The 15,746-nt window shown below is 42.4% G+C and overlaps 1 protein-coding gene across 2 annotated transcripts in view; it reads left to right on the top strand.

Moving 5' to 3' along the window:
• The window catches only part of CPNE4 (copine 4), a 662,462-nt gene that overhangs the window by 405,039 nt on the left and 241,677 nt on the right, over positions 1 to 15,746 (top strand). The window contains exons 5-6 of one of the 2 annotated variants that reach the window (XM_073569446.1): positions 3,508 to 3,582; positions 5,678 to 5,761. In XM_073569446.1, the coding sequence (XP_073425547.1) occupies positions 3,508 to 3,582; positions 5,678 to 5,761 (159 nt within the window). The remainder of the gene's footprint in view (positions 1 to 3,507; positions 3,583 to 5,677; positions 5,762 to 15,746) is intronic. The other variant, XM_073569453.1, reaches the window with a different exon arrangement.

The raw sequence follows: 15,746 nt of genomic DNA, 5'->3' as shown, positions 1-15,746 counted from the left end.
CCAGTACACCAGGAGATGTGGAGGGGGCCGTAGGAGGGCAATAACCCAGCAGCAGGACTTCTACCTCCACCTTTGTGCAAAGAAGAACAGGAGGAGCACTGCCAAAGCCATGCAAAATGACCTCCAGCATGCCACAAATGTGCATGTGTCTGCACAAACTGTTAGAAACCAACTCCATGAGGATGGTCTGAGTGCCCCACATCCACAGATGGGGGGATGTGCTCACAGCCCAACACCATGCAGGATGCTTGGCATTTGCCACAGAACATGAGGATTGGCAAATTCGCCACTGGCGCCCTGTGCTCTTCACAGATGAAAGCCGGTTCAGAATGAGCACATGTGACAGACGTGACAGAGTCTGGAGACGCCATGTAGAGTGATCTGCTGCCTGCAACATCCTTCAGCATGACCAGTTTGGCAGTGGGTCAGTAATGGTGTGGGGTGGCATTTCTTTGGAGGGTCGCATGGTGTTGGGCTGTGAGCAAAACCACCATCTGTGGACGTCGGGCACTCAGACCATCCTCATGGAGTCTGTTTCTAACAATTGTGGCCTGCTGGAGGTCATTTTGCAGGGCTCTGGCAGTGCTTGTCCTGTTTCTTACTGCACAAAGGCTGAGGTAGCGGTCCTGCTGCTGGGTTGTTGCCCTCCAATGGCCCCCTCCACGTCTCCTGGTGTACTGGCCTGTCTCCTGGTAGCGTCTCCAATTTCTGGACACTACACTGACAGATACTGCAAACCTTCTTGCCACAGCTTGCATTGATGTGCCATCCTGGATGAGCTGCACTACCTGAGCTACTTGTGTGGGTTGTAGAGTCTGTCTCATGCTACCACGAGTGTGAAAGCACAACCAACATTCAAAAGTGACCAAAACATCAGCCAGAAATCATTGGTACTGAGATGTGGTCTGTGGTCCCCACCTGCAGAACCACTCCTTTATTGAGGGTGACTTGATAATTGCCAATAATTTCCATCTTTTCTCTATTCCATTTGCACAACAGCGTGTGAAATTGATTGTCAATCAGTGTTGCTTCCTAAGTGGACAGTTTGATTTCACAGAAGTTCGATTTACTTGGATTTATATTCTGTTGTTTAAGTGTTCCCTTTATTTTTTTGAGCAGTGTATATACATGTCATTGAGACACGTATATATATATATATTTATATATATATTTATATTTCATAGAGTTCGACATAGCAGAATAGCCGCTAAATCAATTGCCGGCTTCTGTAAAATCATTACAAAACCCAACATGAAATGACACATGGTTTACATACAGTAAACCATTTCAGTTCATTTAGTTTTTTGTATGTCTTTGACTAATAATTAGACTAGGGTATTTGTGTAAAATGTTGGTCATGTAGGTGTTAAATTAACGGGTAAATTTGTTGAAAAAAATTGTGTGGGCTCCCGCGGTAATTTCTCAGCCAGAGAGGGAAAGCCTGTGAGTGATGGCAGATATTAATAGCTTACAGAGGGACCATTGTCTTTGGCCCCCAGACTAAAAAAATCTGCCCCAGCCACTCCAGAAAAGGTGCATCTATAAGATGTGCCTTTTCTGGCACTTAGCCTCTCTAATCCCATTGCCTTTAGCAGTGGCTAATGGGTTAATAATAATGGGTTAATGTCACCTTGCTATTGAAAGGTGGCATTAAGCCGAGTTAATAATGGAGAGGTCTCAATTAGACACCTATTCATTATTAACACTAGAATAGTAAAGGGTTAAAAAAGACACACACACATTAATTAAAAATTCTTTTAATGAAATAATCTCACAAAGTTTTTGACCACATTTATTAATTATTCTGCTAATCCAAAAAAAGTTGTTCTGTAAAAAAATAAAATAAAAGACAACAATATAAATACTTCTCTGCCGTTCAGTCAGGTCCCCCACTGCAATCCATCACAAGGGGTTAAACTAGTTTACAACGGGGACCGGTGCTAATGCTACCGGCCCCACTGTAAACCACTGCAGAATGAATTAAATCATGTCTGTGCATGCGCCCCGGCTGACCGGAGATTAACTAATAAGCTTGGGAAAGCTTCTGAACTTTTTCCCACACTCCTGAGTTCATCTCAGGTCAACCGGTGAGTTTGTGAAGCCTCAGTGATGTCAGCGGTAGTCAGTGAGGCTGCGCGGAGTCCCTGGCTGACCTGAGGTGAACTCAGGAGCGTGGGAAAAAGGTCAGAAACTTTCCACACTTATTAATTCATCTCCGATCAGCCAGGGCGCCAGCGCAGACATGATTTAATTAATTCTGCAGTGGTTTACAGCAGGGCTGGTATTATTAGCAGCGGTCCCCGTTGTAAACTAGTTAACCCCTTGTGATGGATTGCAGCGGGGGACCTGACTGAACGGCTGAGAGGTATGTATATTATTGGTTTTTTATTTTATTTTTTTTACAGAACAAGGGTTTTTTTTGGATTAGTTAATGTGTGTCTTTTTTTAACCCTTTACTATTCTAGGGTTAATAATGGAAAGGTGTCTTATTGACACCTCTCCATTGTTAACCCGACTTAATGTCACCTTTCAATAGCAAGTTGACATTAACCCATTATTATTAACCCACTTCCCACCACTAAAGGCAATGGCAATAGAGAGGCTAAGTGCCAGAAAAGGGGCATATTATAGATGTGCCTTTTCTGGGGTGGCTGGGCGCAGATTTATTTAGCCGGGGGGAGGGGCAAAGACAATGGTTCCTCTCTAGGCTATTAATATCTGCCCTCACTCACTGGCTTTCCCTCTCTGGCAGAGAAATTACCGCGGGAGCCCATGCAATTTATTTTTCAACGAATTTACCCGTTAATTTAACACCTACATGTCCAAAATTTCACACACATACCCTAATCTAATTATTAGTCAAAGACATATAAAAAACTAAATGAAATGATTTACTGTATGTAAACCATGTGTCATTTCATGTCGAGTTTTGTAATGATTTTACAGAAGCCGGCAATTGATTTAGCAGCTATTCTGCTATGTAGAACTCTATGAATTATATATATATATATATATGTGTGTGTGTCTCAATGACATGTGTGTGTATATATATATATATATATATATATATATATATGTATTTTATGTGTCTACATCTATTCTTTCTATTCTTTATTAAACGTGTCAGTGTGATTTTACTGTATCGCAAAATGAATTGCCGGCTTTTGTTAAAGGACACCAGTGCGTATTTCTCGCAAGTCACACGTCTGGTCCGTGTGTAATCCATATTTTTCTCGCCCCCATAGACTTGCATTGGTGTATTTTTGGAGGAATACGAGAAAAAATCGGCTGATGGGAGCTGCCCCATTGATTAACATTGGTCCGAGTGCAATGCGCTGTTTTTGCGCTTCACACTCGTCTGTATTTCTCTCTAGTGTGACTCCAGCCTTATACATAAAAACATATCTACAAAGTTCTGTATTGACCATAGCAACAAGTAAATCCAAAATACTCGATTATATTGAAATTGGACATAGAATTAACCCTTACCATTGGTTCCTTTTTTAGGTGATTGCAGAAGAATTATCTGGGAATGATGACTATGTTGAACTTTCTTTCAGTGCTCGAAAATTAGATGACAAGGTAAAATGTTAATTATTTTTTAATAACTATGAATATGTTTTTTCTAAAAGGAAAATCAGTTAGAATATAAAAATCTATATCTATTGTAAACTGCAGTAGGTTTGTAATCACTCTTGCTAAATGTGTGAAAACTCACTACAGAAATGTCTAAGACATTTATTTAAACCCTGACCTGCTACAGTACCAGGAGGGTATAAGTTTTGTCTAGAGTAAGGAAAGTTTCACAATCACCATAGAAAGACAATTTTTGTTTTTCTATTTGGATAATTGGTACATTGGGTCATTGGAAAATAAGACTCCAAATACAGCACCAGTCAGGCAATTATACATTATTTCAAGTCATTAACCAGTTACATGCTGGAGCTGTTCTCTAGATTGTTATGAGGTATTCAGCAAACTTGAATCCATCCCAGGGACTGTATTCAGGTTCGGGAATTCAGCCCTCAACGTTCCGTTCTGCATGTTGCTGGACTTGCAAAAATGGAAAGAGAAGGTAATTGGGACTATTTTACTTTGCTAGATAGCAGATTGGTCACTTCAGTGGTTTAATTCATAACAGGTTCCTTTTAAAGAATTCAAAAAGGAGATGCTAAGTAATTATGCTAGGAGGTCTCTATTCAGCTACTCTGTCCTACATTAGAAACTGGTGATAAGAAACTAAATGATTAAATGCAGCACCAGCAACAAAAGGCAACAGATTAGTATTATCTTATATTGGGAAACATATGGCTTATAGAGAATATATTATTTTATTTACCTTTTGTAGCAGCACGGTGGCTCAGTGGTTAGCATTGCAGCGGTGGGGTCCTGGGTTCGACTCCCACCAAGGACAACATCTGCAAGGAGTTTGTATGTTTTCCCCATGTTTACGTGGGTTTCCTCTGGGTACTCTGGTTTCCTCCCACATTCCAAAGACATACTGATAGGGAATTTAGATTGTGAGCCCCATCGGGGCCAGTGATGATAGTGTCTGCAAACTGTAAAGCGCTGCAGAATATGTTAGCGTGATATAAAAATAAAGATTATTATAAGACATTCCTGTGACAGCAGATTGAGTATGCAGCCAGTTGTGGCTACTAGTCCATAACAACTAGAAATCTTAAAGAGATTTTCCACCATTGGAGACAATTGTTTTCTTAAATTTGAGGTGAAAAGTCATTTTAGCAGCTGGATTTCATTAAAACTGTTGCAGATTTTGAAGCCTCTTCATTGCATTATCTATTGCTAATTTCGAAATTAGTTAACTGAAAGTCCTTCAGTGAGCTAATTCTGATAGACAGACAGACAGACAGACAGACAGACAGACAGACAGACAGATAGATAGATAGATAGATAGATAGATAGATAATGTCTAGCAGGAGCTGCTGGCCGGTGGAACAAATTGGCAGTAAAATAGTTGTATAACTAGATCAGAATTAGAGGGACTAAGATAGGGATAAAGTAAGCTTGCTGGGACATTTTCAAAAGGATAGCTGGTGTCAGAACTAGGAAGATAGAATCAGAGGTAGAATCTTTAGACAATTGGAAGGTTAAATCAGTCCAGGGTCAGAAACAGTTAGCAATCCAAGGGTCAGACACAAGGAGTAATGAATAGTCGGTTGCGATATAAAATTTTACGTTCCCCTCACCGCAATTTAACAGTGGATGTGTAGTTATGCAAATTAGGTTTGAGACAGATTTTTGAATTACAACTACTTTAAAAAGGCACCAACATCGGTGCTGAGCACTGTCACTAACATGACTATCGGCCAGTGATGCCATGAGTGCGTGCACACATCCTCAGAGAGGCAGAGCCTGGGAGCAAAGGCAGGAGGCACAGGATCAGGGCTCCATAACCATGTGACAGTCAGATGGATTGTAATCTAAACACTTTAGATAGATCAGGCTGCATAAAAAAAAGATAAAAGATATTTGGGGGGATACCAGCTGTAGTGCTGAGCTAAAACAAGTAAGATTAGATATTCTAAAACCGGACCAGCGAGGAACAAATCTTCTAGTTATCAATCATCTGTGACAGAAGAATTGTAAACAAGCAAAAAAGAGCTGCCAATCTATTCCATTGAATACCATTTCATTGAATACCATTTCATTTCAGGATTTCTTCAGCAAGTCAGATCCATTCTTGGAAACTTTCAGAATGAATGATGATGGCACCCAGCAGCTCGTCCACAGGACTGAGGTAAAAGCCTAGTATACATATGTAAATATATATATATAAATAGTAAGGTAGCGCTGTCATTCGGGTAGGGGATACTCGCTTGGCAGCCAAATAATCACATCCGGCACGGGTTTTCCATAAAACAATCACAGTCCATGCGGTTTATTTAGGCATCATAAACCATGACCAGCAACATAAAGTTCATATTAACAGCATAGCGTCCAAGACAGAGCTTCACTCTGTTATCCCTGTGGTCACACAAGTTGTGCCATGTCCAGCACACAGGCTCTCTTAGCCTCATAGTTATATCCCCTCTCTGGGTTTACCTCATGGCTGCTTCACCACGCTGCAGACGTCCATTCCCTCCAGGGAACTATCAGGCACGTGCAGCCATTAAACACAGCGTTCACTTGCTGTCAGGAAGACAGCCCCATCTCTCTCAGATGGGACCTTCCAAAATGGACCAACCGGGTCCCTGCATTCACTCCATGTGACCTACCCTGGCCACCTTATAAGGTCTGTAGCCACGCCCACTGGGTCACATGGCTATGACCTCATCACAGGTCCTTCAACCACTCATACACACTTTACAATAGCGTTCTTAAACACACACCCTGGGTGGGTTTGTAGGTAACTTCTTCCGCCCATCTCACTAGCTACCTGGAGACTTCTCCCTGACACATTGGAACGAAAGATCAGCTCTGCTGATCAGCACATAAGAAAGCCTCCATCCCAAGGCCACCCACCTTGAGATACATAACGATCCTTTAGCACCCTGCTCCTGTTACCACTCTGGACAAGGCTATCCATTCGTCCTGGGACATCCACACAGCACCCCCTAGTGGACACAGTGGTCACTACACCACATAATATATATATATATATCTCAACACATATATTCACTGTGAAGCAGCACACTGCTATTAATGAAGACATGAACTCCACTACTGCTATATTTGTAAAACGTGAAGTTCACACTTAATATTATTTGATCAAAAACCGACAAGTGATCTAATCTTGGATGATCTCTATCACTAATGTCCTGAAACCATGTCCCAAACCTCATTTGAACTGAGGAGGTGAAAGGAAACTCAGCATAGCTCAAAATTTTTGAATTAGGGTGCTCGACCCTGTAGGGGACCAATGCATACTACAAATACATAATATATACGCTTTTCATGCAAATAATGTCTTAGTTTTGTGTGTGTGTGTACAGTTGTGGCCAAAAGTATTGACACCCCTGCAATTCTGTCAGATAATACTCAGTTTCTTCCTGAAAATGAACGCAAACACAAATTCTTTGGTATTATTATCTTCATTTAATTTGTCTTAAATGAAAAAACACAAAAAGAATTGTCCTAAAGCCAAATTGGATATAATTCCACACCAAACATAAAAAAGAGGGTGGACAAAAGTATTGGCACTGTTCGAAAAATCATGTGATGCTTCTCTAATTTGTGTAATTAACAGCACCTGTAACTTACCTGTGGCACCTAACAGGTGTTGGCAATAACTAAATCACACTTGCAGCCAGTTGACATGGATTAAAGTTGACTCAACCTCCTTGTGTATACCACATTGAGCATGGAGAAAAGAAATAAGACCAAAGAACTGTTTAAGGACTTGAGAAACCAAATTGTGAGGAAGCATGAGCAATCTCAAGGCTACAAGTCCATCTCCAAAGACCAGAATGTTCCTGTGTCTACCGTGCGCAGTGTCATCAAGAAGTTTAAAGCCCATGGCACTGTGGCTAACCTCCCTAGATGTGGACGGAAAAGAAAAATTGACAAGAGATTTCAACGCAAGATTGTGCGGATGTTGGATCAAGAACCTCGACTAACATCCAAACAAGTTCAAGCTGCCCTGCAGCCCGAGGATACAACAGTGTCAGCCCGTACTCTCCGTCGGCGTCTGAATGAAAAGGGACTGTATGGTAGGAGACCAAGGAAGACCCCACTTCTTACCCCGAGACATAAAAAAGCCAGGCTGGAGTTTGCCAAAAGTTACCTGAAAAAGCCTAAAACGTTTTGGAAGAATGTTCTCTGATCAGATGAGACAAAAGTAGAGCTTTTTGGGCAAAGGCATCAACATAGAGTTTACAGGAGAAAAAAAGAGGCATTCAAAGAAAAGAACACGGTCCCTACAGTCAAACATGGCGGAGGTTCCCTGATGTTTTGAGGTTGCTTTGCTGCCTCTGGCACTGGACTGCTTGACCGTGTGCATGGCATTATGAAGTCTGAAGACTACCAACAAATTTTGCAGCATAATGTAGGGCCCAGTGTGAGAAAGCTGGGTCTCCCTCAGAGGTCATGGGTCTTCCAGCAGGGGAAGAGTCTTGAGGAGATCATTTGCATATTCCCAGTGCCTTCTGGGATAAGTGAAGAGTCTCCGTGAGCTCAACGATCACTAGGTTTTGGCCGTAGCAGCTGGAAAGAGGAAATCGGAAAACCAGGGGAAGAGTCTTGAGGAGATCATTTGCATATTCCCAGTGTCTTCTGGGATAAGTGAAGAGTCTCCGCGAGCTCAGCGATCACTGGGTTTTAGCCGTTGCAGCTGGAAAGAGGAAATCGGAAAACCAGGGGTTTTGGCTCATCTTTCATCGTTTTTAAGAAATCTCAATATGGAAGAGGCCAGGAGCGATTTGGTGAGCTGCATTTCTTACTACATGTTCACAGACTTACCAGTGGAAAAGCCAAACTTCACATGCCACAAATGCAAGCTTGTGTCCCTGTTGGAGGAAAAGTTGCAAAATCTCGAAGAGAGGTTAGCTACGTTGAAGATCATTAAGGAAGGTGAAGAGTTCTTGGACAGAGCAGAATTATCTCTTGATGTTACAGAAAGAGAAGAAAATTGAAGTGCACCTGAAGAAACAGAGGAATGGAGACATGTGACCCAGAGAAGCAGGAGGCAGTCAGCACCCATACTTCTCAGGAACCAGTACCAGGCTCTCACGCAGGAAAACGATGAAGAAATATATCAGGATAAGACTTTGCCAACAAACAGCAACCTTGTACGCCTTCAGAGTCCTCCTGGATGGAGAAAGAAAAATGTTGTGAAGAAGAAACGGAGAGTGGTGGTCATGGGGGATTCCCTGTTGAGAGGAACAGAGGCCGCTATCTGCAGACCGGATATAACTTCAAGAGAAATGTGCTGTCTTCCAGGTGCAAAAATTAAAGATGTGTCTGACAGGATATCAGGACTCTTCAGACCTACAGATGACTACCCATTCCTGCTACTACATGTGGGGACAAATGACACCACAATAAATGACCTGGAAACTATCTGCAGAGACTTTGAAGACTTAGGCAAGAAAGTGAAAGAACTGGGAGCACAGGTGGTCTTCTCTTCCATCCTCTCAGTGGATGGCCATGGAACAAGGAGGTGGAATAAGATTCTGCAGGTGAACAACTGGCTACGTCGATGGTGCCGTCACCTTACGAAGACTGGAAAGCATGTATTTGGAAGTCGCCTTGCTACTCTTGTAAGGAGAGCTTTAAACTAGAACAACATGGGAAGGGAAGCAAAAGACCAGAAAAAGCCATACACCTGACAAATGCTATTGAGAACTCTGCTATTAGAAGTGGAAAGGAAGAACAAAGACAAAATATTCTAATTAATAAAAATATTGGAGAAAGAGAAACCAATCACAAACTAAAATGTTTCTATACTAATGCACAAAGCGTGGGCAACAAACAAGGAGAATTGGAACTACTAACACAGGAAAAGAAATATGATGTCATTGGAATCACTGAAACTTGGTGGGACAATACACATGATTGGAATACAAGACTAGAAGGATACAACTTATTTGCAAGAAACAGACTTGATAAACGAGGAGGAGGTGTCGCATTGTATGTTAGAAACGCGTATATCTGCACAGAGATTGAAGCTTCAGAGACTGGGAGTTCTGTGGAAACTGTTTGGGTAAGAATACAAGGACAGAACAATGGAAAGGACACCATTGTAGGCATTTACTACAGGCCGCCTGTGCAAGCTGAAGACATGGATGAACTCTTTATGCATCAAATGGCCAAGTTCTCCAAAAAATATGACATAGTTGTCATGGGAGATTTCAACTATCCAGACATTTGTTGGGAATCTCTCTCAGGCAAAACTAACAGGTCAAGGAAATTCTTATCCTCTCTTGCTGACAACTTTATCTTCCAAAAGGTAGTGGAGAAAACAAGGGGAACTGCTACCTTGGATCTAATCCTTATAAACAGGGAGGAAATGGTTTAGGAGGTAAAAGTGGCTGGGACCCTAGCTATTTTAGAATTTTGGATAACTAGAGGCGGAAGACCTGTGAAGACTCAGACGTCAAGGTTAGATTTCAGAAAGGCAGATTTTAAGGGATTCAGAAAGAGAATTGGAGGGATCCAATGGCTGGATATCCTTAAAGACAAAAATGTCCAGGAAGGATGGGAAATCTTGAAAAATGAAATTCTCAAAGCACAGTTGTTAACAATTCCGAAAAGAGGGAAGAATAGGAAGCATTTAAGGAAACCAGGATGGATGAACACAGAACTTAAGCACATGCTAAAAAGGAAGGAAAAAATGTTTATAAAATGGAAAGAGGGAGGCATATCTAAAGAAGAATATAATGCTGTCAGATTTAGCAAATCAGATTAGCTAAAGCTGAAAATGAATTGAGGCTTGCAAGAGATGTCAAAAGCAATAATAAAGGATTTTGGGGATATGTCAAAAGTAAAAGAAAAGTCAAAGATGCTATAGGATTTTTACAGGATGAAAATGATGAAATGGTAAGACAGGATGTTGAGAAGGCTGAACTTTTAAATTCCTATTTTGCATCTGTTTTCTCTCAGAAAGGAAATGTAACATCAACTGTTCTTCACTGTCCTATTAAAGGAATAGAAGAATCCAGGATATCTATAAACAGAAAGATAGTGAGAAAACACTTAGCTAACCTAAATGAATTCAAGTCTCCAGGTCCAGATGAATTACACCCCAGAGTACTGAAGGAGATAGCAGAAGAAATTTTTGAACCCCTCTCCATAATCTTTGAAAATTCTTGGAGAACAGGAGAAGTGCCAGAAGACTGGAGAAGAGCAAATGTTGTTCCTATCTTCAAAAAGGGGAAGAAGGTGGACCCAGGCAACTATAGGCCGGTGAGTCTGACTTCTATACCAGGAAAGATCTTTGAACAAATTATTAAACAACATGTATGTCAGTACCTGCATAAGAATGAAGTGATTATACAGAGTTAGCATGGGTTTGTAACTAATAAGTCATGTCAGACTAACTTAATTTCCTTCTATGACGGAATCACTGATTGGGTGGATCAAGGAAATGCTGTAGATATAGTATATCTTGACTTCAGCAAAGCATTTGACAAAGTCTCTCATACAATCCTTATTGAAAAAATGACTAAGTATGGAACGGACAAGGCAACTCTTAGGTGGATTCATAACTGGCTTAGTGATAGGACCCAAAGAGTGGTCGTAAATGGCTGCACATCCAGTTGGAAGAATGTCTCAAGTGGGGTACCACAGGGCTCTGTCCTGGGCCCTGGTATTGTTCAACATCTTTATCAACGATTTAGATGAAGGAATTGAGGGTAAACTGATTAAATTTGAGAATGACACAAAGCTAGGAGGGATAGCTAATACTAAAGAAGAGAGAGAGGATTCAAAAAGATATAAATAAACTGGAGAAGTGGGCAGCAACTAACAGAATGGTTTTTAACAGGGAGAAATGCAAAGTACTACATCTGGGCAATAAAAATGAAAAAAGCATATACAGAATGGGAGGAATAGGGCTAAGTGACAGCACATGTGAAAAAGACTTGGGTATACTAATAGATCACAGACTGAATATGAGTCAACAGTGTGATGCAGCAGCAAAAAAGGCAAATGCAATTCTAGGATGTATTAACAGAAGCATACAGTCTAGATCACATGAAGTCATTATTTCCCTCTACTCCTCTTTGGTCAGACCTCATCTGGAATATTGTGTCCAGTTTTGGGCACCACATTTTAAAAAAGACATCAACAAACTGGAGCACGTTCAGAAAAGAGCGACCAGAATGGTGACCGGACTGCAAACCCTGTCTTATGAGGAAAGGTTGCAGGATTTGGGAATGTTTAGTTTGCAAAAGAGAAGACTGAGAGGAGACTTAATAGCTGTCTACAAATATCTAAAGGGCTGTCACATTGTAGAAGGATCAACTTTATTCTCATTTGCACAAGGAAAGACTAGAAGCAATGGGATGAAACTGAATGGGAGGAGACACAGATTAGATATTAGAAAAAACTTTTTGACAGTTAGAGTGATCAATGAGTGGAACAGGCTGCCACGAGAAGTGGTGAGTTCTCCTTCAATGGAAGTCTTCAAACAGAGGCTGGACAGACATCTGACTGGGATGATTTAGCGAATCCTGCTTTGAGCAGGGGGTTGGACCAGATGGCCCAGGAGATCCCTTCCAACTCTACGATTCTATGATTCTATGACCCAAAACACACTTCAAAAAGCACTAGAAAATGGTTTGAGAGAAAGCACTGGAGACTTCTAAGGTGGCCAGCAATGAGTCCAGACCTGAATCCCATAGAACACCTGTGGAGAGATCTAAAATGGCAGTTTGGAGAAGGCACCCTTCAAATATCAGGGACCTGGAGCAGTTTGCCAAAGAAGAATGGTCTAAAATTCCAGCAGAGCATTGTAAGAAACTCATTGATGGTTACTGGAAGAGGTTGGTCGCAGTTATTTTGGCTAAAGGTTGTGCAACCAAGTATTAGGCTGAGGGTGCTAATACTTTTGTCTGGCCCATTTTTGGAGTTTTGTGTGAAATGATCAATGTTTTGCTTTTGCTTCATTCTCTTTTGTGTTTTTTTCATTTAAGACAAATTAAATGAAGATAATAATGCCCGAATAATTTGTGTTTGCAATCATTTTCAGGAAGAAACTGAGTATTATCTGACTGACTTGCAGGGGTGTCAATACTTTTGGCCATAACTGTGTATATATATATATATACACACATATATACAGTATGTCATGACTCTGGACAGGATGGTTCCGCCTCCATCCTGATCAGTTCAGGGTTAGTTCTAGGTTGGTAGTGGGTCACCCTCTCAGGGCTGTGGGGTACTTGGTACCGGGCCGGTCTCTCAGAGGAGATTGTCACAGCAGCGGTGACCCGGTCCCTGGCCCTGGGCGCCAATGTAAAAGGGGTTGAGTTGGGAATAAAGTTTATAAGTGATTCGTGATGCCACCTGTGGTGTTCGGCCAGGGAGGTCTTAAGCCGACGCTGCAGACAGATCCTCTGGGACAGATGGTGTAGTGCAGCAATGATGTTGTAGCCCTCCACAGGTAGGGCTGTTGGTCCCAGGGCAGTGTAGCGGAATGTTTAGGAAGAGGGTGCAGTGTTTGGCACAGAGATGTAGCAGTGCTGAGGATGTTGCAGGAAGGAGGCAAGGACACAACAGGGTGCAGTTTCTTTACCTTTATTTGGCAAACGCAGTCCAGGGTCCTGATTACAGATGGCACAGGAGCAGGCTAGCCTGGAAGCAACTCAGGGATCTCTCTATCAGATGGGTTGTGTAGTCTCCTTCCTAGCGCTGGCTTGAGGTACATGTAGTACAGTGTTACACTGAAGTTCCTCCTTCTTATCTTCTCTTAGAACTACCTCGTATGGCAGACAACTGTAGCCCTTTATCTCTCTTGGCTCACCCGTCGCTGTTGTGCCTCCAAGTCTTAGTTGGGAATAGAGCATTTACAGCTTCCTATTCCTCTGGTTTCTGTTGCAGGACTTTCAGTATCCATACAACTGTGGAGACCAGGCTCCAGATCATGCGTTTTCACTGTGAAGGAGCTCTCTATCCTCAGCTCAACCTCCAGCTTCTCTCCACACGTCTACACACGTTGCCCTCCTCACACTAACTACTCATTTCCCTTCCTGGCCCTCAGAGAGCACTCCTCCCCCAATTCTGGTTCAGAGCTCCCTCTGCTGGCCTGGAGTGGGTACTGTGTTGCATGACATGGTTAACTGCTAGAGAGACCCTTCATTGCTTCCAAGTATGACATCACCCTCCCTGGAGGAAGGCAATGCCATTGTGGCAACCATTCTCCTGGGAGTGCCACAGTAGCTCCTGAATTTGGTGTTGGTGTTACTTCCATATACTTGGCTTGTATTTGCTGACCTAGGTAACTCGTCCATAAACGTTGTTCCTCTATGCGTGTGCGCTTTGCTGTGTATGAGCCGGTTTGCCCCCGGACTTTTGCCTCTTTATCCTGCTCTGTACTGCCCTGTCTTTCCTGGTTATCTGACCCCTTGGCTCGTCTCTGTTTACTCTCTGTCTTATCCCTAGGTACCACGCTCTCGTCTGGCTTTTGACCCTCGGCTCTCCTTTGACTACGTTAACTTTCTGTACCCTGTAGTATGCGCTCATCTGCCTTCCCTGTCCTCATGCGTGGTGACTCTTCCCACTGGTCACGTGACTAAGTTCCAGGTCCTGTGCTCACTGCTTAGTCTCTGCGTGCCTTGTTCCTCCAGTTCCTGCGCTCGTTATCGTGCCCTCTGATAGCGCCCACTTGGCTGCCCTAGTGACACCGATTACACTGTGTATGTATATATATATATATATATATATATATGTACAGTACAGACCAAAAGTTTGGACACACCTCATTCAAAGAGTTTTCTTTATTTTGATGACTATGAAAATTGTAGATTCACTCTGAAGGCATCAAAACTATGAATTAACACATGTGGAATTATATAATTAACAAAAAAGTGTGAAACAACTGAAAATACTGTATGTCTTATATTCTAGGTTCTTCACAGTAGCCACCTTTTGCTTTGATTACTGCTTTGCACACTCTTGGCATTCTCTTGATGAGCTTCAAGAGGTAGTCACCGGAAATGGTTTTCACATCACAGGTGTGCCCTGTCAGGTTTAATAAGTGGGATTTCTTGCCTTATAAATGGGGTTGGGACCATCAGTTGTGTTGTGCAGAAGTCTGGTGGATATACAGCTGATAGTCCTACTGAATGGACTGATAGAATTTGTATTATGGCAAGAAAAAAGCAGCTGAGTAAAGAAAAATGAGTGGCCATCATTACTTTAAGAAATGAAGGTCAGTCAGTCTGAAAAATTGGGAAAACTTTGAAAGTGTCCCCAAGTGCAGTGGCAAAAACCATCAAGCGCTACAAAGAAACTGGCTCAAATGAGGACCGCCCCAGGAAAAGAAGACCAAGAGTCACCTCTGCTGCAGAGGATAAGTTCATCCGAGTCACCAGCCTCAGAAATCACAGGTTAACAGCAGCTCAGAATAGAGACCAGGTCAATGCCAGTTCTAGCAGCAGACACATCTCTACAACAACTGTTAAGAGGAGACTTTGTGCAGCAGGCCTTCATGGTAAAATAGCTGCTAGGAAACCACTGCTAAGGACAGGCAACAAGCAGAATAGACTTGTTTGGGCTAAAGAACACAAGGAATGAACATTAGACCAGTGCTTTGGTTTGATGATTCCAAATTTGAGATCTTTGGTTCCAACCACCGTGTTTTTGTGCGACGCAGAAAAGATGAACGGATGGACTCTACATGCCTGGTTCCCACCGTGAAGCATGGAGGAGGAGGTGTGATGGTGTGGGGGCGCTTTGCTGGTGACACTGTTGGGGATTTATTCAAAATTGAAGGCATACTGAACCAGCATGGCTACCACAGCATCTTGCAGCGGCATGCTATTCCATCCGGTTTGCGTTTAGTTGGACCATCATTTATTTTTCAACAGGACAATGACCCCAAACACACCTCTAGCCTGTGTAAGGGCTATTTGACCAAGAAGGAGAGTGATGGAGTACTACGCCAGAAGAGATGGTCTCCACCGTTACCAGACCTGAACCCAATCGATGGTTTGGGGTTAGCTGGACCGCAGAGTGAAGGCAAAAGGGCCAACAAGTGCTAAGCATCTCTGGGAACACCTTCAAGACTGTTGAAAGACCATTTCCGGTGACTACCTCTTGAAGCTCATCAAGAGAATGCCAAG

This window comes from Dendrobates tinctorius, unplaced genomic scaffold (assembly GCF_039654945.1).
Source record: "Dendrobates tinctorius isolate UK_male_01 unplaced genomic scaffold, ASM3965494v1 ptg000005l, whole genome shotgun sequence".
NCBI lineage: Eukaryota > Metazoa > Chordata > Amphibia > Anura > Dendrobatidae > Dendrobates > Dendrobates tinctorius.
The sequence above is the reverse complement of the archived record's forward strand: the minus strand, read 5'-3'. Positions and strand labels throughout refer to the sequence as shown.